At 51.9% G+C, this 25,912-nt stretch overlaps 1 protein-coding gene across 3 annotated transcripts; it reads right to left on the minus strand.

Annotated features, from left to right (window-relative positions):
- Positions 1–12: 12 nt before the first annotated feature.
- ASPA (aspartoacylase) lies at positions 13–25,882 on the minus strand. 3 transcript variants are annotated; one of them, XM_078147478.1, is made up of 7 exons: positions 25,683–25,882; positions 19,909–20,168; positions 14,625–14,820; positions 9,217–9,310; positions 7,599–7,706; positions 2,993–3,102; positions 13–505 (listed from the first exon to the last, which is right to left on the minus strand). In XM_078147478.1, exons 2-7 carry the CDS (start codon positions 20,142–20,144, stop codon positions 308–310), a joined length of 942 nt encoding a protein of 313 aa, XP_078003604.1. In that variant the 5' UTR covers positions 20,145–20,168; positions 25,683–25,882; the 3' UTR covers positions 13–307. The 3 variants fall into 3 exon arrangements, with proteins under 3 accessions (XP_078003604.1, XP_020820415.1, XP_078003605.1); XM_020964756.2 differs by lacking the exon at positions 25,683–25,882 and having other exon boundaries at positions 19,909–20,317; XM_078147479.1 differs by lacking the exons at positions 19,909–20,168; positions 25,683–25,882 and adding an exon at positions 17,185–17,277.
- Between the last annotated feature and the right edge of the window lie 30 nt (positions 25,883–25,912).

The raw sequence follows: 25,912 nt of genomic DNA on the forward strand, positions 1-25,912 counted from the left end.
AAGGACAACCAGAAAGAGGAGCCTTTTATTAAGCATCTCACTTCTGCTCCCACCACACACAGACGAAGGGGCAGGGACAGGCCTCAGGTCATCACTTGGAGCGGGCAAAGCCCTTGCCTTCCATTCCCTGCCCGAGGAAGCTGAGGTTCAGAGAGGTGGTGTGCCTTGGTCACAATCTGCCACCTTTTCTCCCTGCAGCAAACGCAGGTAGAGCCTCTTCTCTGTGTAAGGCACTGAGCTGGGTGCCAGGGGCACTAGAGGAATAAGGCACCAGCTTGCCCTCAGGGGGGCTGCCCCCCCTGCCCCCCTAAGGGGACAGGGAGTTGAGGCTCCTTGCAGTCAGCGTCACTTTGACAGTCTTGGCGAAGGCTTCTCCTTTCTCATAGTAGGCAGCCTCATTCACAAACACGGGGTAGACTGTGCTGTCTCCGTCAAATGGAATGGTCTTCCCATCCAACGTGAGAAACACGGGGTCCCCGGGGTTCAGCGGCTTCCAGTCTTGATCCTCTCAGTAAAGAAGGCAGGGGGAGGAAATGAAACAATTAGGCTCCATTTGTCTTCTCTCTAAGATCAGACTCATCGGACAACGAAAGCTGTGGACCCTCCAAGAGGTGGCCCCACCTTGGCCTGGCACCTGGCTCAGATGCTGACACTGCCCCTCTGGGTCTTTCATCCCTGGCCTCAGCTGGCAGGGAGTTTGAGGATTCTTGGGCCCATTTTACAGATGAAGGAGGTGATTTGGAGTCAGAAGACCCAGTCATGATTTGAGGGACAAGTACCTAAGCTCTCCTGAGCCTCATCTTCCTCATCTGTAAAATGGGGTGGGGGGTGGACTGGTTCTAGAACCTTGACCTTACTTACAATCCTAGGACTTGCAATCCAAGGTCACCCAGGGAGCAGGAGTCAGGGCTCAGCTCTCTGCTAATTCTCTTAGGCTTGGCACCATACCACGTTCACCCCTCATGCTGGCATAAGGAGTGAGAATTCTCCCAAGCAGACAGGCTCTGGCCCTGTGTGAGCAGGGGGACCTTTGGACTAGATTTCTTTCAGTCCCCTCTTCTGCAAGAGGGGGAAACTGAGACCCAAAGACAGAAATGAACTTGCTTGAGGAAGCCAGATGCTGTGCCTGGTGGGAGCAGAACCCACATCTTCTCACTCTTCTGCCAGTGCTGAGGTCTTAACCCCCTGTCCCTTTATAACATCCTATCCTATTCTACCAGCATCCACCCTGGGCCCCAACCAGCAACCTGCCCCAGGTGTCCGGGCTAAGAGCTGGGCAGGGCCACACAGTACCCCTTCCTCTTTTCCCCATTCACAACTCCCTGGTTCCAAGCTCCTCCTAAAGGGACCAGGGAGGGCTCCAGGCTTGGGCCTGGCAGCTGGGGTCTGACCACCCCCCTGGCCAAGGTCCTCCCTCTTTTGTGGGCGTGTGCTCTGGCCATCAGCCATCCAGGGCAGACTCTGAGGCGTCCTTAGGAAGATTGCCTCTCAGCCTTGATTAAGGGGGCCATTGACCTATTCTCCCCAACCCCGTGAAGCAGTGGCTGCGAGGGGGAGAGGGGCTGCTGTTTAGAGACTGCTAGAAGGTTAGCCTAAAACTGCATTTCAACACGTTCTAACCTTTCTTTGCTCAAAATTCCAACCAGCTTCTGTCTCTGTGTCTCCTTCCCTTCCTCTCTGTCCCCCTCTCTCTCAGCTGGAAATGGCTTGAATATAGAATAATGTCAGATTACAAGGAAACAGTTTTCAGGCCTCCTCAGGCCTCAGACCCAGAGTGCAGGCTCTGAATTTCCTTCCCCACTCACCGTCATTTATTTTGCATTTGTCCTGTGGTGACTTCTGTGTACACGTGCCCATTGTCTCCCCCAGCAGAATGTCAGCTCCCTGGAAGCAGGGGCTGCTCTGGTTTTGCCTTGGTTTCCCCATTGATTAGAACAGAGCCGGCATACTAATGGACTGGGAGTACTTGACGAATGATGGTTGAATTAAATTGCATTATGAGGGATGGAAGGAGGGTGGATGGACAGAAGGAGTGAAGGACAGATGGATTGAGGGATGGACAGATGGACAGATGGAAGGAAGGCCCCCCCTCTTTGCCCCTCCCCCCACTACCTCTGTCCTGAAGGGGCATGCTAGTAAGTTCACGCACAAGCACGGATTCTATGCTCGCAGGGCTAAGGGCCACAGGAGAGGCCAGATGTATGATGCTGGCTGCTGCTGGGGTCCCCACGTTTCTGGTACCGAGATGAGTTTAAGTCCTGCCCCAGACATTTAGCAGCTAGCTGCGGGACACTCGGCAAGTCTGCCTCAGTTTCCTCATCTGTAAGATGGGGACAGTAACGACATCTCCCTCCCAGGGTGCTTGTGAGGATCCAGTGTCACACTGTGTACAAGTGCTTTGGGAAGCTTCAAGTGCCCTCTCAGTGATGATCATTAAGGAGCGAGACACAGGGAGCAGGCCCACTACAGAAGGAGCCTGCCCGCCTGCCGGCCCAAAGACGCTGGGCTGCCGGGGTCCATGGGCCGGTAGGTGAGCAGCTCTTGGCCCTGAGGACGAGGATTTGGGTGGCGCGCTTATAAACCCGGGGAAGGCAAGAGGCAGGCGGGAGGGGAGTCTGCATGGCGTGGCTGAGCTGGGAACCCAGAAATAGGATGAAATGAGATTCAGAGAAATGTAGTCAGACCCTTAGGCCACGCACTTGACAGATGAGAAAAGTGGGACTGAGAGGGAAGTAACCACCGGCGGTCAGGGAGAGTCAAGGAACACACACTTCCCGACTCCCCACGCAGCACTGGAGATAGCGAAACATTTTGGGAAAAGAACACTGAGTGCCCACAATCACAAGGCAGTTTTTCTTCGTTTTCAGCCTTAGAAAAGCCCAGCCACAGGCAGCCTGAATCAGGCCCCTCTGGCTGCTGCCTGCTCCTACTGTGGGCCCCAAAGCCAGTCCAGGGCCCAGGCCTGGCCAGGAGCACTTGATGCAAGCTTTACCTGCAGCCTGGGATGGATCACAGCAGCTATCTCCCCATTTTCCTTACGAGGATAGTCAATTTTCTCCATGACCTGGTAAACCTCCAGTGAACAGGCAGGGAATTCTTTTCCTAGAAATGGACACAACAGGCAGAAAAAAGGCATGTCAATTGGATCTCAAGCCGCCTGGAGCAGGGGCACATCCCCAGCTCCCCCCCAGGGAAAGGGTAAGCATGTCCTCAGGGCTCAGGCCTCCACTGTCCACATCTGGGGATCCACCTAAGTGGCCTCCAAGGTCCCAGTCCAGAGAGGTCACTGGGCGTGGCTCCAGAGGCCTGAGGGGGAGGACAGGAAGTCCTGCTTAGTACAGATGGGGATGGGGAAGGGGAGCTAGTCCTGAGGGTTTTGTTTTCCAAGCATCTCAGCGAGCACCACAGGGTCATAGAAAGCACCTTCGAGGCCATCTAACTCTACTCCTTTATTTTACCAAAGCCCCCCCTCGGGGGGGTGGGGGGGCTGATTTATTCAGGTCACACAGGAAGCAAGTGGCAGGGGTGGGCTTTGGGCCCTGGGGTCAAACTCAAGGTCACAGGCCAACAGATTGAGGCCCAGAAGGAACCTTCATCACCATTTAGTACCACACCTTCATTTTGCTGGCAAGGAAACTGAGACCTAAGAACATGTGACTGACTGGCCCAAAGTCACACAAGGGAGTTAACTGGCAGAGGCAGAACTCAAAGCCCAAATCCCAAGTCCTCCCCTGCCCTGCCCTCCTTCCATACTGCTGAAATCTGGTCTCAGTACCAAACACACTGCAAAACAACTCTCTGCAAGGTCACTAATGATCTGTCTCTTCTCATTCCTCATACTCCTTGACCTTTCCATGTGCACCACATCTCCCACATCTGCCCCCTCCACTCCAGCCACACCCCAACTGCCTTAATTTGGTCACCCATATTCCTGTCTTTTTATTTTTATGATGTGTTCTTTGGCCCATGAATACTTTAAAATTGAATTACTTAGACTCCACTGTAGTTTGAATCTTTTCTTCAAAAACCCTTTAATGATTATAATTTTTCTTGTGTGGTGGTTAGAAAAGAATGTGTTTAATATTTCTGTTTTTCTGCACTTATTTATGAATTTTCTTTATACCCTAGGAGATGGTGAATTTTTATAAAGTTGCTATCCACATCCGAGAATATATATATTCCTTATTACTCCCATTTAGTATTCCATTACTTAAATTTTTTCTTATTTATCTTTTTGTTAATTTTTTCTGGCTCTGAATGGGGTATATGGAGGTCTCCAACTCCTAGAGTTTTGTGGTCCATTCCTCCCTATAATTCAACTAGCTTTTCTTTTGAGTACTTAGATACTATAACACTTGGTGCATATGTAATAAGCATTGATATTATTTCATTATCTATGGTGCCATTAAATATAATGTAATTTTCTTATCTTTCTTTTTAAAAAACTATGTCTATCTCTATTGCTGCCTTGTCTGATAACATAATTAATACCTGTTTTAAATTCATCTAAGAGAATAATAAATTCTTAGAAATTGTGGGGATGCCCATCAATTAGGGAATGGCTGAACAAGTTGTAGTGTCCAGTTGTGATGTGAATACTATTGTGCTATAAGAAATGATGAGCAGGATGCTCTCAGAAAATCCTGGAAAGACTCACATGGGCTGATGTAAAGTGACATGCACACATGACTGTGTGCAAAGTAACAGCAGTATTGTGCGATGACCAGCTGGGAATGACTTAGCTCTTCTCAGCAATGCAATGATCCAAGACAACTCTGAAGGACTTTGGATGAAAAATGCTACATGTCTGCAGACAAAGAACTGAAGGTGTCTGAAGGCAGACTGAGGCAGACTTTTTTCCTTGAGTTTTTTTTTTGTCTGTTTTCTTTTACAGCACGACTATTACGGATATGTTTTGCATGGCTACACCAGTGTAACCTATATCAAATTGCTTGCCTTCTCAATGAAGGGAGATGGGGAGGGAGGGAAGGAGGAAGGGAGAGAATTTGGAAGTCAAAGTTTTAAACACAAATGTTAAAAATTGTTTTTGCATGTAACTGGGGGGAAATAAAATACTAAATAAATAATTTTTTAAAAAGAAAAAAAAGAGGAATAAATTCTACTGCAGCCTCTCATTTTAACTGTGTGAATCTTTATGTTTCAAATGTGTTTCTTATAAACAACACATTGATCAATTCTGCTTTCTAATCCTTTCTGTTTTATGGATGAATTTATCCCACTGACATTCATCAATTGACTTTAAATAGTATATTTTCTCTTCATTATAATTTCTTATACTTTCTCCTCGATTTGGAAAGGAATCTGATGCACACCAAAAATCTAAAATCAAAGTGATTCGTTCCTCCTCCACTGCCCCTTCTCTCGTCTCCAAGCCCAGAGCCTGACGTCTGGTTCTGACACTTTCTTTCAGATTCCCACTTTACGATCAACTTCAGGGGCGTCCAAGCGTCTCCCCACTCCAGTCCGTAGTCCACTGAGCTATCAAATCAATCTTCCTAGAGCACAGACCTGACCCCCCACCTCCCCGTCACCTCCAGGATCAAATGTAAAATCCTCTGCTCTGCGCATAGCAGGCCCTCTTTGCGCATAGCGGGCCCTCTCTGCCCTTTCCTGCCTCCTCCCATCTGACTTGATACCCCCTCTGCGCTGTCTGAGGACAGTGACACCGGCCTCCCTCCTGTGCCTCACACAAGACTCTCCATCTGGTCTGGCTGCTTCTCATGCCTGGAACACCCTCCTCATTCCCACCTCCTGCTCCCTTCAAGGCCCAGCTAAAATCCCCCCTCTGAGAAGCCCTTCTTGAGCTCCTTTACAATGCTCCCCCAGCCTTCTGGGCGCGGCTCCCCAGGTTACTCTGTTTCTGGCTTGTCTTCTCCCCCATTCAACTCTAACTCCTGGAGGCTGAGGTGCAGCTCTTGCCTTTCTTTGTATCCCCACGCTCAGCATGCGCCTGGCTCATAGTAGGTGCTTCATAAATGCTAGTGGACTGACTATTTGGTCATAACTTTCAGGAAGTTCTCTCTTTTTAACCTGTTTCCTGGGGCATCGTTCTTACATTTCCTTCTCTTTTTTTCCGATCTTTTGACTTTTCCTGAAAGTCGTCTCGTGGGGTCACGACTCCAGATCTAAGGGGGTCGACTTCTCAGGCCAGGTTTGCCCACCCTGTTCTAAGTGCTCCCTCTTCCGCCAAACTCTCGATGTCTCTTAAAGCTCTTGCTTCATTTCTTCCACTCTTCTTGCCCTCGTGGCCACTCTTTCAAGCTCGAGGAGTGGCTGGCTTTGGTGTTTTCTCTGGAAGCTTGGGCAGATAGTTCTCTGCCCCCGGCACCACCAGTGTCTTGCCCCTGAGGGGGTTGGGCGTTCTTCATGGTCTCGCAGCAGAGAGCCACCTTCCCAGGGCATGACTTCTTCTAGGGAAAGCAGCCCACACGTCCTTCAGTCTCTAAAACCCTTCCGTGGGGGGCAGCTAGGTGGCACAGTGGATAGAGAACAGACTCTGGAGTCAGGAGGACCTGAGTTCAAATCTGGACTCTGATACATAACACTCACTAGCTGTGTGACTCTGGGCAAGTCACTTAACCCCCATTGCCTCACCAAAAAAAAAAAAAGAAAGAAAAAAAGAATAAAACCCTTCCACACAGAACTCTTCAGGACCCCCAGCCTCTGGAGTGCCCTGTGTCTCTCCACGGTTCCCCAAAGCGGTTCTGGAGCCCCCCTTGTGCCTTTGGGGGCTGAGCCTGGAGACTAGGGAGTGCTGCAGCATTCTGTCTGTCACCTGGTCTTCTGACTGGGAGCTTCTGCCACCCCAGAGGCAGCTGTAGCCAGCCTCAGGTGGCACCTGCCATGTGTCGAGGCCGGCTCATCTTTGAGCACACACACACACACACACAACACACACACACACACACACACACACACACATACACACACCCCTTTGACCAAAAGACCACAGCCCCCCAGCGGCTCATTCTGGGCAATGAGTCTCCCCCAGACTCTCTTAGAAGTGTGGACACCTTCGGACAAGGCTCAATTCAGTCTCTCCTTTCCACAGCGCAGGAAGCTGAGGCCCCCAGCTTGAGGAGGTGCCTCCTTAAGGCCACCTGGACCTTCTGGGCCTCATTCCTCTCCCACACTAAGACAGGCTCTGCTGGCTCCAACCCCAGGAGGTGAAGGGGAGATCTCTGGGAGCTACAAACACAGGATGGGAGAGAGGGAAAACCAAGCAGCCAGAGGAGAGGGTTCTGAAGCAGGGGACACAACCCATGGTCCAGGGACTCAGCCCCTCCCCCGGCACCCCTGGGGGCCAGCCCAGGACTTGGCCTCTTCCTCTCCAGGGGTTTTCTCCTATAATTGACCACTCTGGCTTCCCATTGCAGATCTGGATAGGAAGCCCCCTGGGAAGGGTCTTGAGCACCCTGTTGGGGAGGGGAAGGCATCTACCCTGGCCCAGGGGGACCCCCCGGATGAATGAGAGCTTCAGCCCACACCCCAGCAGAGGAAGTCTGGTTCACTCTGCCAGCTTCCTGAGCAAGCCAGCTCCTTACCTTAGATACACCCCAGGCTGGATCATGACTTACCCTCATTGAAACACTGAATGAAATCCAGGGCATGCTGTACTATTCTCCTCATCTGATCAAGAATATCTGCTCTGAGAACCCCCTGAGGCTGGGGACCAACCTCTACACCTGTGGAGAGAAGGCCCAGAGGGAGTCTGTGATCTGAGACCTCCCCACTGCCTTTGTGTCCTCCCTGGGGATCAGGGGCCAGACCAGGAGACCTCGGAGGCCCCGGGTGAGGCTCCATGATTCTAGCCACTGTCTCCTGCCCAGGCCTCTCTGCCTCTGCACTGCATGCCTCCCCACAAGCTCCCTCTTCCACCTGTCATCCTCCTTCCTTAATTTCCTCTCTCACATGTGATTTCATCATCCTTTTCTTGTATTTTCCTCTTTGCTTGGTAGATGTAGGTGACTCCCTCTGGGTGGGCTGATGCATGTATGCGTACAGATGAACAGCCTGCACCTGACCTCAGGGTTGCATAAGCGTGTGCAATATCTGCACAAGGCAGGTTGTCTCGACCATGTGTGCTGGCAGGCACTTCCCCCAGGACCACCAGAGGCTGTGCCCAGGGGCACCCCCTGGCTCCTCTCTCCTTCTCTCCTGTGTAGGTCCCAGCCCCAGGAAGTAGCTGCTCCTAGGATGGATGAATAGCACCCTGACACCCCAGGTGTGGGCAGGATGTAGGGCCAGAATCGAGTCTGGACTCTACGAATGGGGGCATGGAGTAGGGGAATGGGCAGGGGAGCCAGGCTGAATGTGCTCTGGGACAAGCAGTCGGATGGTTAAGTAGGGAGGCAAGCTCGTGGAGCTAAGAGGTCCTCCTCGGAGATGCACCATGCACTGAGTGTGGACTTGCTGGGATTCTGCTCCCAGACGTGGGCTGAAGATGGTGAGGGGGAGGGGAACAGAATGCATGGGGGAGGGGAGAACAGTGGTGAAGCTTCTGCTTCTGTATGAACTGCCCAGCTGGGGGAGCCCACCCAAGACTCAATCCACGAGGCTCTGAAGGGAGGACCTTCGTTGGTGCCAGTACACAGAGAATTCTAACCCTGTGGCTGAGAGCGCCCTGCCCCCAGCCCATTCCTGGCAGACACTGTGTGGGCCAATTCCTTCCAATCTAGTTGGATTGGAGTCGGAGCTGTTGGCCTAAGGGCTCCAATCTCACCAATTCTCCTGAACAGCTGACCATCCTCACAGGACAGAGCCCCAGGGGTTGGCTTATAAGTGAACTATTTAAAAAGAAAAGACCCAAACACAGGCTTAGTCTGAAGAATGTGGACATGACCTTGAGGAGTCCAAAAGGCAGGGCACAGAAGACAAGACTCTGGCCACTGGCTGGTTCTGAGGTGGTAGCCGGACCCCTCTGCAGAGCCTGCCTGTCCTCTGGGTCTGGACCATGAGTAGAACAGTGTCCACCCCAGTGTAGACAGAAAAGCACACAGTGGAGGGCCACATCAAGACAACCACGGCAGGCTCAAGGTCCCCAGAAAAGTTCATCCGCCTTCCCCCAAGCTTGGGCCTCCTGCTCAGGGTAGGGGGACCTGCCAGGGACCTGGTACCTGATTCTTTCATTCCTTGGTCCTGAAACCACAAATGAGTGTATTCAGTTACGACACAAAAGAAATGGTGGCAACTTACCCACGGGATGCTTTGCCACAGAGCGTGTGGTGGCGTACTTCAGAGAAGGGTGATCAATGAGATACACAAAGCAGGGCAGTGGAGCCAGGGAATTCTGCAAAGAAGGCATGGAGGGCATGACGCACTGGCGCCATGGAAGCCACGTAGATGGGACAGGACTGACTGGCACCCACAGGCCACGGGAGCATGCCTCAATGGGACCGACTACAAAGCGTGCTAGAAAGATGAGACCCCCAGGGGGGGCAGAGCCAAGATAGTGGCGTGAAAGCAGTGACTTGCTTGAGCTCTCCCCCAAACCCCTCCAAATACCCATTAAAAAAAGGCTCTAAACAAATTCTAAAGTGGCAGAACCCACAAAAAGACAGAGTAAAACAAATTTCCAGCCCAAGACAACCTGGATGATTGATCAGAAAGGTGTATTTCGCATCATGGCACAGGTGCATAGGCCCCAACGAACCTGGAGCAGGCATCAAAGGACTGAATCACCGGCAGCTGTGGCAGCTTCCAGAAAAAACAGAAAAGTCTGTTTTTGTGGTGAGAGAAGAGCTAGGTCACAGCCAGTTCCAGAGCACAGAGCACAGAGCGCAGAGCGCCAGTGCCAGGGCGGTGGCTGCATCCTGAGCTTCTGGCCCACAGACTGAGGGGGAATCCAGTGGCTGATCAGAGAGGGACTGCAGGGATCTCTTTGCTGATGCTGAGGCAGGAATTTCTTGCTTTGCCTGTGCTTGGATCTGGGTCACAGTTCTGGGTGGTGATCCTGGGGCAAGGAGGAGCACTGGTGCAGTAGAGCTTGTAGTGGCGGTAGAGAGAAACTCCTCCTCACAGCTCGAAGACAGAAAAGAGTGCTTGTGGTCCCTCATAGACCAGAGCACAGGCCAGGAAAGGAGTAAACACCTTGCCCCTTATCATACCACCTTGGAAGAACTGAAAATTTATAGGTCCCTACAAGTATCTCTGAAAACAGCTGTACAAACACCCGAAGCTTGAGACAGTACAATCTCCACATTGGAAGCAGACTTTTACCTTAACAAAGAGTTTAAAACTCAAGTAGTTGGCTGGGATCATGAGCAAACCTCGCAAAAAGAATCAGACTATATTATCTTACTTTGGTGAAAAAGAAGATCAAAACATACAACCAGAAGAAGACAACAAAGTCAAAGCTCCTACATCCAAAGCCTCCAAGAAAAATATGAATCAACCCAGGCCTTGGAAGAGCTCAAAAGGGATTTTGAGAAGCAAGTAAGAGAAGTAGAGGAAAAACTGGGAAGAGAAATGAAGCAATGCAAGGCAAGAAAATCATGAAAAACAAGTCAACAGCTTGCTAAAGGAGACCCAAAAAATACTGAAGAAAATAACACCTTAAAAAATAGCCTAACCCAAATGGCAAAAGAGGTCCAAAAAGCCAATGAGGAGAAGAATGCCCTAAAAAGCAAAACTGGCCAAATGGAAAAGGAAGTCCAAAAGATTACTGAAGAAAATACTTCCTTAAAAATTAGGATAGAGCAATTGGAAGGTAGTGACTTTATGAGAAATCAAGACACTGTAAAACAAATCCAAAAGAATGAAAAATTAGAAAATAATGTGAAATATCTCATTGGAAAAACAACTGACCTGGAAAATAGATCCAGGAGAGAGAATTTAAAAATTATTGGACTATCTGAAAGCCATGATCAAAAAAAGAGCCTAGACATCATCTTTCAAGAAATTATCAAGGAAAACTGCCCTGATATTTAGAACCAGAGGGCAAAATAGAAATTGAAAGAATCCACAGATCTCCTCCTGAAAGAGATCCCCAAAGGAAAACTCCTAGGAATATTGTAGCCAAATTCCAGAGTTCCCAGGTCAAGGAGAAAATATTGCAAGCAGCCAGAAAGAAACAATTCAAGTATGTGGAAACACAATCAGGATAACACAAGATTTAGCAGCTTCTACATTAAGGACCAGAGGGCATGGATATAATATTCGAGGGCAAAGGAGATAGGATTACAACCAAGAATCACCTACCCAGCAAAACTGAGTATAATCCTTCAGGGGAAAAATGGTCATTCAGTGAAATAGAGGACTTTCAAGCATTCTTGATGAAAAGACCAGAGCTGAATAGAAAATTTGACTTTCAAATACAAGACTCAAGTGGAACATGAAGAGGTAAACAGGAAAGAGAAATCATAAGAGACTTATTAAGTTGAACTGTTTACATTCCTGCATGGAAAGATGATATTTATAACTCATGAGACCTTTGTCAGTATTAGGGTAGTGAGGGGAAAAATTTATGTATGATAGATAGATAGATAGATAGATAGATAGAAGATAGATAGATAGATAGATAGATAGATAGAGGGCACAGGGTGAGTTGAAGATGAAGGGGTGATATCTGGAGAATAAAATTAAGGGTGAGAGAGGATTATACTAAGAGAAGGAGAAAGGGAGAGGTAGAATGGGGTACATTATCTTGCACAAAACAGACAAGAAAAGGTTCTTACAGTGGAGGGGAAACAGGGGAAGGTGAGAGGAAATGAGGGAATCTTATTCTCATAGGATTTGGCTTAAGGAGGGAATAACATACACACTCAATTGGGTATGGAAATCTGTCTTACCCTACAGGAAAACAGGGGAGGAAGGGGACAACAGAGCAGGGGGATGATGAGAGAAGGGCAGATTGGGAAAGGGGTAATCAGAAGGAAGTACTTCTGAGGAGGGACAGGGTCAAAAGAAAGAATAGAATAAATGGGGGGCAGGATAGGATTAAGGAAAATAGAGTTAGTTTTTCACAACATGTCTACTATGGAAGTGTTTGCATAACTACACATGTATGGCCTGTATTTTCTTACTTGCCTTTTCAGTGAGGGTGGGTGGGATGGGAGGAAGGGAGAAAATTTGGAACCCAAAGTTTTAAAAACACATGTTTAAAAAAAATGTTTCCATGCAACTGGGAAATAAGAAATACAGGAAATGAGGTACAGAAATCTATCCTGCCCTACAGGAAAATAGAAGGGGAAGGGGATAAGAGAAGGGGGGGAGAGATAGAAGGGAGGGAACTAGGGGAAGGGTATTCAGAATGCATGCCATCTTGGGGTGGGGGAGGGGCAAGATGGGGTGAAGATATGGAATTCAAAATCATTTGGAAGTAAATGTTGAAAACTAAAAATAAATAAATTTATATATTAAAAAAAAAGAAAGAAGAAGAAAGTTAAAAAAAAAAGAAAGAAAGAAAGATGAGACCCCATGCAGATGGGACAGGGCTGACTGGCACCCACAGGACATGGGAGCATGCCTCAATGGGACTGACCACAAAGTGTGTTAGAAAGATGAGACCCCAGGGAAGCCATGCCTGAAAGGTGGCGGATGGGCCACGAGCGAGTGCTTCCTGGCCCCAGCATCAAGGGAACGTCCTTGGCCCTGTCTGGTGGCTCAACTTCAGATGCTGCTATGGTGGAAGTAACATGAGAGGGAGGGCCAGACCTTCTGCTTTGCTGCCCTCCCCTAAGGACTGAGGCTTTTTCCATCAGTCTTTAAATGAAACCTTCCCTCTGCTCCCCCATGAGGCCCTGAGCTTCTTCTATTTGTATTCCCAGTGATGGGCACATAGTATCTATAAATCATTCATTCATTCACTCATTCATTCACCTTAAACTCAACATGTCCGGAACAGAACTCATTATCTTTCCCCCCAACCCTCCCCTGCCCCTACCTCCCCTAGCACGGTAGAGGGCAGCCCCACCCTCCCAGGCCCTCCGGCACCCAAACCTAGGCCTCATCCTGCAATCCTCAGCCTTTCTCACCCCTAGATCCAACATGTCAATTTCATCTCCGGAATTCACCTCCTCACCTCTGACCCTGCCCCACCCTGGTGCAGGCCCTCATCTCCTCATACCTGCTCATTGCAGTAGCTGCCTGAGGGGGTGGGGTGTCTGCCCATTCCAAGCCTCTCATCTCTGCTCCCCCAGTCCATCCTCCATTCAGCTCCCAAAGTGATTTCCCTAAAGCTCAGGTCTGATCAGTCATTCCCAATCAATACACCCCGGTGGTTCCTTATGGCCTCCAGGAACAAATACAAAACCCCTTTGGCATTCAAAGCCCTTTTCAACCTGGCCCCCCTCCTTCCTTCCATCTGACTCTCCCATGGGTACTCTTTGATCCAGCCACCAGGCCCCCTGGCTGTTCCCTCAACAAGACTCTTTATCTCTCAGCTCTGGGCATTTTCTCCAGCAGTCCTGCATGCTGGGATGCCTCTCCTCCTCCACTTGGCCTCCTGACCTCCCAGCTACAATCCCATCTTCTACAGGGAGCCTTCCCCCAACCCCCCTTTATTCCAGGGCCTTTCCTCTAGATTGTAAGCCCCTCACGGGCAGGACTGGCTTTTGCCTTTCTTTGTATCCTTGTGCACAGAAGAGTGCCTAGAACACAGTAGAGTGCTTAATAAATACTGGTCTATTCTATAGGGTGGGTGGGGCCTGGAGGGACTCAGGCTGCGCCCCTTGGGAGGTAAGGGGGGGCTCCCCTCTCCTTCCAATTGGGAGAGGGATTCTGGGTTCCACTACACAGCGGTTAATGTTCAGCCAGAAGACAGGTGGGGAACAGGCAGAAAAGGGGTCTTGTGGACCTGGTGCCTCCCGGCCTGGGTCAGGAGTACAGGCTTCCTGGGCTTCCCTGGCTGCCCCAGCTCCCAGCTTCTAGCCACTGAGATGAGCCAAACTTGCAGACCCCACCCCCCTCTCCTGACCCCCACTCCTCCTTACAGGTAGTCTCTTACAGTCGGGCTCATGGGTGGATGTCACCATAGACATCACTAATCCAGACCTCCCATGCTGTGGGCAGTAGGCCACCCTCCTTCTTGGCTCTCTGTCTGCAGATGTTCACAGTCACTGGTGTTGGTCAAGGTGAGAACTACAACAAAATGCATTTCCTAGGAGGTGTGGCAGCTCCGAGCCACAGGGACTGGTTCTGACCTCTCCATTCTCAGCCCTGAGTGCTGGGCCCTGTGCAGCACTGCTCCACCAGGGTTGTCCAACCATTTGTGCCCAGGAGGCCTCGCTGGGCACAGCGTGAGGGAGTGTTAAGCCAGGGGAGCCACCCCCTGACCAGAACAAGGGGCCCTTCCTGCTGGGCGGGGTGGGAGTGGGAAGGGTGATCCCAGGATCACTAGCACCAGAGCAGACTCAGAACAGGAAGATAACCCCACGGAGATCCAGATTCCAGGGGGCCTCAGGTAACACTGGGGAGCAGCAGGGCAGCCCAGCAGCTCATACAGACATACCAAGGGGTGAGAAGCAGCCACTGTGGCAGGGATGGAGCACCCTGAGACAGCCAGCCCACTGACTCAGCCCGTGTCAATCACCCGGACACAGGGTTCCCTGACTGCATGAAGGGATGGATGTATGAAAATTTCAGACCCCTCAGACCTAAGTTACCTTAATGTAATGAAACATCTGGATTAACAAGTCATTCTTGGAGCTCTCGAGAATGAGAGTGCAGCCCATGTTGGCCGTGGTGTTGTGGAGGTCAAGAATCACATCGTAGGCGTCTTTGCTCCCTTTGGGTCCAAACAAAAGGTGTATTTCCTGGGCCCGGACCACTTCGTAAGGCAAGTCCTCCAGTGTTTCCTTGCTGGGAGCAGAAGAGGGAGAGGAGAGTCCTCAGGAAGGGGCCCAGGGCCTTAGAGAGCAGGTTCCAAGGTCAGGGCCAAGGGCAGTGGGTGCAGGGAGGCCCCTGGGGGATGGATGGGGAGAATGAGTGACCCCAGGGGCCCAGGAGGAAGATCTCTGGCCTTCATGGATGCTTGAAGCAATGAAGGGCTATCCCCTGGCCCTTTTACCCTAGACCTGGTGTGTCCCTGCTCTTGTCCTGCCCTCTGTTCTCAAAGAGGACCATGACCTCAGAGAGGCGCTGCCATGACGTGCTAGTGAACTGGATGTAAGTGAGGCAGGACTGGGCAAAGGCACCAGCCTCACTTTCTCCTCCGGAGCCATTTGGGTCCAGTGGCCAGCCATGGATCAAGACAACTGGAGATGGTCCAGATGTAGCAGGAACCTTGGCCTTTCTAAGCTCCGTTCTTAACAGGTCTCGGTGATTAAGGCTAGGTAGGAAATGAGGCAGCTAGGTAAAGAGGTCCCAGCTCTTTAACAAGGCCTTCGAGGCCGTTCACCAAATAGCTCCTACTTCCCATTCTGACCAACCCCTGCTCCACCTCCCCAAGCTGTGCCCTGTGTTCCAAACAGGACAATGCTTCCTGAGCATGCCCTGAGGACCTTTGCTCACACTGTCCCTTGGGCGTAGAACACCTGCCCTCTCCACCCTCATGCCCTCCCCTTTCAGCCAGCTGTTGTACCCCTCATCTTCTAAGGCCAGAGAAGAATACCCTCAGCTGGGCAGAGCTTCCCAATCCCCTTCCCCCAACCTTCCCAGGGCCACTTGAGAACGCTAAAATCCCAACTCAGAATCTTGGGGATACCTCATCCACACATCCCTTTGTATCCAGATTATATTTATCTGTGTCTAAGTCCATCCTAGAGGGTAAGCTTCCTGAGGGCAGGGATTGGGTCTTTTTATCTTTGACTATTCCCCAGTACTCAGCATGGTGTATTGAATACTGAGTAGGCATTTCATAAATATGTGGTAATGAATAAAGGAACGGATGGATGAGTCACTCAGATGGGAAATGGAGGACCAGAAACCCCCTGGATTTCCCACTTGCTTTCTGTCTCACTCAACATTCCCTCATTCAAGGCCCTGGGGTCAGAAGTGGGAGAGGTCTTGCCTGCAGGGAAGCCTGGCAATGGAGAAGGGCCCCTGGGATGAGGGGCAGGCAGTGGTCTCTCACCCCACTTAGGGTGCAAGAAAAGACCTAGGGACCTATCAGGGCCCAGTGCAAGAAGCCAGCCAGGGCAGCTGCCTGAGACCTCAGGCTCTGATGAACATGAGTGGCTTGGCACTTTCGTGGGAGGCATTGGCTTGGACAGCACGGACCCAAGACCTTTCATCAGCCCTCTTGTCCTACTCTGCACACTTTATATTGTCTCGGTGTCCTTTAGAAATCACAATGCTGAGAACTGACCAGGGCTCCCCAGGCGCAGTCCAAACAGAGCAGAGGACAGAGGCCCGCCACCTCCTTATTCACAATCTAGTAGTAATGGGGTAGGGTACCATGGGTGGGGTGCCACGTACTCATTCCACAACCTTTTTATGGGCTGAACTACCCCCTCCCCCACCCCCCGCCTTGGGGCATGTCATTCTCTCCAGTGACCCCTTCAGGCCCCTCCCCTGTGAGACTGGATTTCCTCTCAAACCAATCCCAACAAGATGGTGGAGGTCCTGCCTCAGTGCTAGCCCAGCCTATTATAGCAGGAACCTTGGTATAAGTGAATATTCCTTCCTCCTCTTGGGAAACTGCAAAAAAGAATCAGTATTTTCATAGCTCTGAGCCCCCAACCAGAGAATATGCTTTGGCAAAATGCCATCATTTTAAACCCCTCTCCCCCTTCCTAGAAGCTCCCCAGCCCCCACTGCCTCCTCATGGGTGCATTCCAATAAACACACACACACACACACACACACACACACACACACACAACCAATGTAGTTTACAACTTTTATCACAGCTGATGGCTGAAAAGACAAAGTAAACATTTAAACACAAACAGACAAACATTTTTTTTTAGGCCATTGGGGTTAAGTGACTTGCCCAGGGTCACACAGCTAGTAAGTGTCAAGTGTTTGGTCTAAGGCCGGATTTGAACTCAGGTCCTCCTGACTTCAGGGCTGGTGCTCTATCTACTGCACCACCTAGCTGCCCCTGGCAAACACGTTTTTAAGGAATAAAGGTAATCGTCCCCTTAGAAAGAGATCAGGCTTAAGCATTCTCAGGAGGGAGAAGGACAGGAGAGAAAACAAAAAAGGGGAGAAGTGGCCAGACCCTGAGGGGCTTTCAGCAGGCAGCAGTGACTCCACATTCCTCGTGCACCAGACACTCACCCCGCCTGGGTCCCGGAGTCAGGCACAGGCCCTGTGAGGCCTCTCTGCTTCCCAGGACCCCTAAGGATCATGCATCACATCAGCCCCTTCCACCTGTCTCAAGTCCAGGCAGGGAATGCTGAGCGGTGGGAAACACAGAAAGAAAAATCAGCCTTTGGCTCCTGCCCTCAGGAGCTCCGCTCTACAGAAGAGAGTTTGGAAAGAGGCCACTAAGAGCCACGAGGGTCAGAAAGGCTTCCCGCAGAGCCACACCCCAGGCTTCCAGGCCCTTCTCAAAGCCTATCTCACAAAACCAGAGGAAAGAGATACAAATTCGTCTGATTGGGGGTAGGGAGGGCATCAGGAAGGGCTCCCTGTAGGAGGTGACAGAGCCATCTCTCCACAAATCCCACTGAAACACAAGCTCAGGAAGCCATTAACGCTAAGCTCAAAGCTGACACTGCCTCTGTCTTCACCGGGGAGCCTTTGCAGCCTGCCAGGCTGTGCTGGGGCAGGCGGGGCTGGCCACAAGGCCTGCCCCAGGCTTGGCCGTGGAAAGAGGTCTGCTGGAGGATATGGATGGCCGCAGGGCGGCCTGCCCAGCTGTCCTTCTCTGCACGACCCCAGCAGTCAGCCTCTGGTCACGGGGCCTGCTTCCACAGTCTGGGCAAGCCAGCCATCCACCAGCTGAGGCCGCTGCCCAACTGCCTCCCTGGCGGCCACGCTCTTCTAGGGAGATTCTGGGTCGGCTCTGGGGATGTGGGCTCTTCCCCGTGCCCCTCGACTGATTGCCACGAGGAGGCTGGAGTGCCCCTCGGACAGCTGGCTGTCCGGCATTTGTTCTATTATCTGGAGAGAGCACAGGCCTGAGTCTAAAAGGCTGGGTTCAGATCCCGGCTCTGCCCTTTAGGCACTTTGTGACCCTGGGTAGGAGGGCCTAGGCTCGAGCAGGGGCCCTTCCCAGAATGCTGTTGTTAAATGCACAAATGACATACGTGGATTACAAAGAAAGCCAGTTGTTTGGCTTTATCACAGTTATCAGAATAGTGCTTTCTTTTACAGTTCACAGACCCCAGGTAAGACCCCTGCGCCCGTGTCTCTGAGGTCCCTCCCAACACTGACGCCCGCTCTGACGCCCCGTGATTCGAGGCCTTGGAGGGGGCATTCCGCTGCCCCTGTTGGGATACCTGGAATGGGTGACGGACACAGTGCCCTACCTGGCGGTGCGAGATCGTCAGCCCTGGAGGATAACTATCCAGCGGAGGCTGGTAAGAGCCCAGAGCTGATGCGCAGCCTTCCCGCGTGCCGCTACACTGCTCTCCTCCCCTGCCACACTGATGCCACTGCTTGGGGTCCCCCGATCCCCAGCAGCAGAGCAAAGTCCCTTGAGGTCACTCACGATCACGAGGACCATAAATCAGGACCGGAGTCTGACAATGACCTCACTGAAAGCTTGCCTCCTTTACTTGACATCCACACAGTCCTGGAAATCCGTCCCAAATCTGTCACTAATTCACAAGAGCCCCTCCATTGACCTCCTGTTAAGGCTGCACAGTGCAGTGAATGGGCAGAGGGCCAAGAACAAGGCCAGGCCTGGAATGTGAATCAGCAACAGCCCCTGACCTCAGGAGGCTTCCGTGGGGCTGGGGGGAGGGGGACATGGCTAGAGGAATGCAGCCCATCGCCAGAGAGGTGAGGACAAGGACAGAAGGAGAGGGCGCTCACCTCTGTGGGGAGCCTGTGGAGGGGCAGGTCAGGAGGAAAAGCATTCCAGGCCTGTGGGTGGGGGAGACACTCCTCTGTGGCCCCACAGATGGGAACAGGCATCCTCCGGTGCTTAGGCTGGGAGTTTGGGGGGGGACTCCAGGGGTCCCTGCCCTGCATGTGGACACAGTCTGAGGCCCAGCACAGGCACGAATGGCGTCCTTCCGGCTCGGGCTCATGCTGCCTGATACAGCCTTGGAGAGAGTTCAGGTTTGAGCACAGGTGCAGCCTGGCCCAGCACACTGGTGACAGAGGCAGTGCCAGAGACTGGCAAAGGGCGGGGCGACTTAAACAGGATTAAAGGCCAATGAGGTGGGTGGGCTGGCCCCTTCTGAGCAGTGAGAGCCACCGCCCTTCCCAGCTGGTCTCTGGGGGGCACAGCCCGCTGACAGTGGGTCCCCAGTGTCCCCCCATCCCCGGCATCCCAAGAGGTCGGCATGCTGCCCCACTTGCCCCTGGCCACAAGAGCCTGTTTCTCAAATCAGCTTCTATAAAAAACAAGGTCTGAGCACTGGCCAAGCGCAGCCCCAGAGCACTCAGGAGGAGCTGGGGCCCACCTCCTGCCAGGGGGGCGTGGGCGGGGGGCAGGAGGCAGCACAGAGCTTTGGACACAGACAGCGTGGGAATCTGGATTTTTGACTCGGCATATTTGTCTTTTTTGGGGGGGAGGTGGGATTGGGATGGAGAAAAAAATAGTTTTTTGTTCAGTGAAAACATTTTTTAAGGTTTAATTATAAAAACAGGAACATTTATGACATTATGAGCCTGATCAACAATTGGTAACTGTTTCTAAGGCAGGTCACCTCCAACAGCATCTGGCTAGGCGCTTTCCAAAGTTCATGACACTCTCTGGTTGATCATGAACATGTGAAATTCCTTAGGGGGTGTGCTTGGTCAAAGGCCAGGAAGGGGTGACCAGGCACCCAGAGAGGGGCATCGGGGGAGGCAAGCACCCCACCCACCCCCCAGTACTCGCCTTACCCTAGATGGGCAGGGTCAAAGACCCGATTCAGATCACAGTCGATGTACCTAGACCCCTTCTGCACGGCCCGCGGGTTGGCGATAAAGGGCTTCACCTGCAGACCCGTCCTCTGCACCTCAGCTGCATCTTCTTCCCAGTGTTTGACCAGAAGCACCCCAGAAAGCTCGTTCCCGTGGGTGCCCCCAAAGATCGCCACCCTCCTCAGGGGGCTGTTGGCTCCGAGCAGGGCGGTCATTCTCCCAAGCTCTCCTTGCCAGCTCTGCCAAGCCAAAGAGAAGATCCCCAGTCACTGAGCCAGGCAGTCCGAGGAGGCTTCCAGCGTGCCCACAGTGGCCTGGACAAAGTTCCTCCAGGGAGGCTGGCCCAGGCAGCTGATACCACTCCCTCCTCCCCTCATTGACCATATTTGGAGGCTAAGAGGCAAATGTCAACCCAAGATACTTGCTTTGGCCAGACTTCTGACTCCCTCAGATGGTCAGCAGCCCTCAGTGCACCCAGCAGAGAGCCCAAGCCTTGACTGAGGCCAGAACTGCACAGCCCCAGCTTTGGCGGGGCAGGGGCTCCACACTGGAGGTTATGGAAGGCCTCCCCTTCCCCGCCCAGTGGCCTCGAACTCCTCTCCTCTGAGGGCCTGGCGTACTTTCCACCTTCTGCCCAGTTGCCACAGTTTAGCACCTCGAGCACACCCAGGCACACCTGGGCACATCCCAGACAGGCCGGCCCTCAGCAGATTCTCACAGGTGGACGGGATCATTTCCTGACTGGACAAGAACTGAGACACACTGGCTTCAAGTCTCTTTTAAGAAACATTTTTATGAATTTGTAGATTGAATTCAAGTCCACTTTCTTTGAATCTTTCCCCACTTTTTTGTAGGGTGACCCAAAGTACAAGTAATGCTGGAAAACGTGCTAAAAACGCTAAGTCCTGTACACACACACACACACACACACACACACACACACACACACACACACACAGAGTGCAGACCAGGAGGTCCACAGATGAGAAGGTGTTGGGGAAATATGCAATAGAAGTACAAATGAAACATGACGTAATGGGAATTGGGGGCTTTCTAAGCCAGTTTGCAGCACAGAAACCTGGTTCTGATTGAGTCTGGCTCTACCCCTCATTTAATAAACAGGGAAACTGAGAACCAGGGGCTGGAGCAGCTTGCCTGAGGTCCCACACACAGAGTCAGTGACCCAGCAAAGACTTGAACTCACATCCTCTGACTAGATAATAACAAAGGAAGAGAATGTTTACAAAGTGCTTCCAGGATTCCCAAGTGCTCTCCATGGATAACTTTTCTCTCTGGGCAGGAGGTGCTCTTCTCCCCATTCCACAGATGAGAAAGTGGCTGAAGGGAAGTTGTCGGTGTCTGAGGCCCTGGCTCTCAGGCTTCCTCCTTCACATCATGAGAAGGGCTCCTCCAGGAGGTCATTCCTGAGCCAGACACATCCACTCTGAGGAGGCATCATGGTGACAAGCTCATGCTTCAGCCTGGGGGTGAGGATTGCAAACGGCTCGACATCCGCCATCTTGTGTTTTCAGCACAGCCACATTAGGAAGGAGGCGCCAACCCCATTTTACAGATGAGGAAACAGGCTTTTTCTGATCTCCTGGCCACCAGTAGAGGTATTTTGGGGTCCCAGACCCTTGGACCCTCTGTCCAGCCTAGCTGTGGGACTTCACTTCTCAGTCCTGTAGGACAGGCTCCAAGTTTCAGGGAAGGGCCTGATTCCACATGAGAGTTCTCAGTGGTGCCAGAGAGCATGGGTCCAGTTTTGAGGGCCAGTGAGGGCAATGGCTGTTCTGCTTTTGTCTCTGCATCCCCAGCACAGGGACCAGTGTATATTTGGCACTCACTGGATTATTGGCTTGCCCAGGCTCACACAGGTAGTAAGAGCTGAAAGTAGGATTTGAACTTGGATCTTCCTGCTTTCTCCCTGGACCACAATGACTCCTCAGACAGGGTGGACGGCCATCGGCAGGAGCCCTCATTGGAAGGTGAGATTCAGTCTCAGGACTCATAGGGATGAGTCCATCCCTCGAGCCTCAAGCAAACAGGCACAGAGGGCACCGGCCACTTCGGTCAGCCAGGCCTGTCCATGCCACATGCACTCTGCCCTTGGAGACAATGAGCCATTGCTCTGACTATGGTTATACAGACTTCCCTCCCACCACCCCCAACTGCCACAGAAACAGTGTTTCTTCCTACTACCATTCTTTTCTTTCTGCCTCCTAACACAGCTCCAGGACAGACGAAATAATTACCTACACCCCAAATGTATTCTGAGAGGAAGCATCTAGCACCGCGCCCCTTACATCGAACTCTTCAATGAAGCGGGAGGGCGTCCAGCCTTACAGAGGTTGGTCCCAAACATGACTGGTCCTGAGAGCCGGCCTCCTTCCTGAAGCAGTGAGGTCTGGGACCCTCATGGGCACAGGCTACTTGGCAGTGTCCTTTGCTCCAGTCTCAGCTGGCTGAGGTGCCCCAAGCCCACTTGGATCGAGGTTCCCTCTTGGGGAGCAAGGTGTAATGGATTTCCACAGTGCTGGTCTCTGATCACCGATTTTAACATGGACAGAGTTTGTTTTCCCAGGGGGAAACAGACACAGAAGCACAACACATTTCCAAACATGGGCTGAGGGCTGGAAAGGGAGGTCTTTCATGCCCTTGGACCAAACTTACTTCTGAAAGAGGTTAACTCCCTGCTTCCCGGGGCCCTGCTTTTTAAAAAAGCCAGAGGGTTTGATGGAAGACTTGTAGGAGTTGATGCAGAGGAAACAGGACCAGGGAAACAACCTGCTGTAAGAACGCTGAATCTGGTGCAGCTGGGTGGCGCAGTGGATAGAGCACCGGCCCTGGAGTCAGGAGGACCTGAGTTCAAATACAGCCTCAGACACATAACCCTCACTAGCTATGTGACTCTGGGTAAATCACTTAACCCTAATTGCCTCACAAAAAAAAGAAAAGAAAGAGAGAGAAAAGAGCGCTGAACCCTAGACAAAGACCACGGCCTGCCTGGGCACAGAACTCTGAGGGACAGCAGAGATGGGGGCCCCTGGGCAAGGGCAACTGCATATGCACCTGCTATCTTGCTTTGCTCAGGGGTTCAATGGCCATCTCCATGCTGAGGATTCTCAAATCCACTTTTCCTGCCCTGATTTCTCTGCGGCCCTCCAGGCTTACACCTCCAACTGGATGGCCAGTAGACCTCTCCCGCTCAACAAACCCAAACTGGATCTCACTAACTTTTCCCCAAACCCTCTCTGTCTCCCACCTTTCCTATTACTATAGAGGGCTAGGAGTCATCCTGGGCTCCGCACTCCCCCCCCCCATCCAATATGGTGCCAAGGCCTGTTGATTTCACCTCTGCAGCAGCTCTGGTCCATTTCACCTCTGCAGCATCCCTGGTCCATTTCACCTCTGCAGCGTCCCTGGTCCATTTTACCTCTGCAGCGTCCCTGGTCCATTTCACCTCTGCAGCGGCTCTCCAATAGCTCCCTTCTGTCCTTTGACACTGCCCCCACCTTGGTGGGTGGGGAGGGGTGCAAGGCTGCCTGCCCCAAGTCTTCCCCTGACTCCAGTCCATCCTCCATTCAGCCACTAGAGTGATTTTCCCAAACAGCAAGTCTGATCACGTCATATACCACCTCCACCTCCCCTTACCCAATAAACTCCAGTGGCTCCCTATTTCCTTCAGGATCATATATAAAATCCTCTATTTGGCATTCAAAGCCCTTCATAACCTGCCCCTTCTTACCTTCTCGGTCTTCTTCCACCTGACTCCCCACACATACTCTTCCATCCAGTGACCTCAGCCTCCTGGCTGTACCATGAATACAACCCTCCCACTTTTAGCTAGAGGCATTTTCTCCAGGCATCCCCCTGCCTGAAAGGCTCTCCTTTCTCCACTCTGACTACTGACCTCCCTGGCTTCCTTCAAGCCTCAACTAAAATTCTACTTTCAACAGGAAGCCTTCACCAACTCCTCTTAATTTCAGTACCTTCCCTCTGTTAATTATTTTTTATTTATCCTGTATGTAGCTTGTTCAGACACATTTGTTCTCATGTTGTCTCCCCCATTAGATTGTAAGCTCTTTGAGGACAGACACTGTCTTTTGCCTCTTTTTGCATCCCTAACGATTAGCACAACGCCTGCTACATAGTGGGTGCTTCATAAATGTTGATCAACTAACTGATGTCACCTGAATTCCAATTTCTCCTTTGGTAAAATAAGGGAGTTGGATTCAGTGGTACCTAAGGTCCAGAAGTCTGAGGTCACTCGAGATCACTCATTCATTCCTGGTCAGCCCCAGCTCTGTGTCATCCCTCTGCCCCCCATCTCATGCCCAGGCCAGGAGGAAAGGTACCTGGCCACACTAGGCATGCCCCAGCTGTTTGGTCAAAGAGCTGGTTTCTTGGCTACTTTAAAAGAACTGACCAAATAGCCCTGGGTCTCAGAGCTCCATGAGTTTCCCTGGAAAACCCAGTGTTTGGGCTGGTCAGATCCTCAGTTCTTCCTTTGGGAGAGCACTGAGCTTGTCATCAGGGTGAGGATGACCAGGAAGTTCCCACCCCATCCCCAATCCAGGCCATCTGTATTATTAGCCCTGGGCACAAGGAAAGGGGAGGGATAGGGAGGAATGCCTTATCTTTTCCTTTCTTTTGAAGCGACTTCTTGTGTGAAGACAGATACATCCACCTGACTTACTGAGAGCATGGGAGTGATGGGGCCTCGGCCACCCTCCTGTGCCTCTTCCTAGGTCTCTCTGGGCCTGGCTTCCCAGTACCCACCCACCCTCCTGGGCAGCCTCCTTCTGGGATTCAGGGCAGTCTTTCTGAACCATTGCAGGGTCAGCTGTGAGGAGGGACCCCACTGTTCTCTGAAGTTGGTTGTCTTGGAGAACTCAGGTTGCAAACAGCCTCCTAGTCAAAAGTTTAAAGGTAAACACGTTTTATTGATGCCTTTTGCTTTTACATCACATTAAACTCTGAACACATCCTTCCCACCTCAGTCCAAAAGTCAGCAACGATGAAGTGGCTCCTGCGTGCCAGGCACTGTGCTGAGCACTGGGGATGCAAAAAAGCAACAGCTAGCCCCTGCCCTCGAGGAGCTCACAATCTACCGAGAGGAAAACATGCAGACAAACATTTATGAGCAAGCACGAGACAGGAGAAAGTTCGCAGAGGGAAGCCTTCCTGCAGAAAGCGGGATTGTAGTTGGAACTTACAGGAAGCTGGTAGGCAGGACAAGAAGGGAGAGCGCTCCAGGCCTGGGGATGGCCAGACAGAATGCCCAGAGGGGGAGGAGGGTCCAGCTAGTGAAACAGCCAGGAGGCCAGGGCTGCTGAGAAGTGATGGGACGGTGAAGTCTGCAGAGGGAGGGGGGCAGATGATGAAGGACTCTGAATGCCAAGCAGAGCTTCTGGCGGGTGCTCTGGGGGGGGACAGCGAGTCATCGCAGTGTATCGAGTCGGGGGGGATGACACAGTGGAACCTGATCACTCTGCTGAGGTCACACAGCTAGTAAGAGCCCAGGCTCTGCTCACCTGGCATCTCTGGGGACACCACCAGCTCACAGAACTGTCTATCAGGGCCCTCGGGGTCTTCAGGCTGTTTTCACCTGCTCTCCCTTCCTGCACTGAACCTGGAGGGCAGACTGGCATTCCATCTCCGGCCTCTAAGCCTTTGCCCAGGCTGTACCCAGTGCCTGGCAGGCCTTCCTCATGTCCGGGGTGGTGGCGCCCTCTGCTGCCCCTAGTTACCTTGGCTTAATTATCTCTCTCTTTGGATTGGAGGCTTCTTAGAGGCAGGTTCTATCTTCTGGGCGGGCTTTTCAGTGGCCTGGGGGAGGGAGCAGAGCGGGGATGAGGCGGGGCCTCTTGAGTGACAGGTGAGACTTGGCTTGGGAGAGGAGGGTGAGGGGCGGGGCTATCCGAGAGAAACGACGGAGGGCAGGGCGCGCAGCCATTGCGCAGGCGCAGTGGCGAGGGCG

Source organism: Phascolarctos cinereus, unplaced genomic scaffold (assembly GCF_003287225.1).
Source record: "Phascolarctos cinereus isolate Bilbo 61053 unplaced genomic scaffold, phaCin_HiC Scaffold_7;HRSCAF=346, whole genome shotgun sequence".
NCBI classification, from domain to species: Eukaryota; Metazoa; Chordata; class Mammalia; order Diprotodontia; family Phascolarctidae; genus Phascolarctos; species Phascolarctos cinereus.

What these genes read in the sequence shown, in the direction of transcription:
- ASPA (XM_078147478.1), bottom strand. Translation starts at nt 20,144, where the DNA reads ATGACCGCCCTGCTCGGAGCCAACAGCCCCCTGAGGAGGGTGGCGATC. An exon ending in TGTGGCAAAGCATCCCGTGG is followed by an intron (nt 7,707 to 9,216) that starts GTAAGTTGCCAC and finishes TTCTCTCCACAG; the next exon opens with GTGTAGAGGTTGGTCCCCAG. An exon ending in TGATCCATCCCAGGCTGCAG is followed by an intron (nt 506 to 2,992) that starts GTAAAGCTTGCA and finishes CTTTACTGAGAG; the next exon opens with GATCAAGACTGGAAGCCGCT.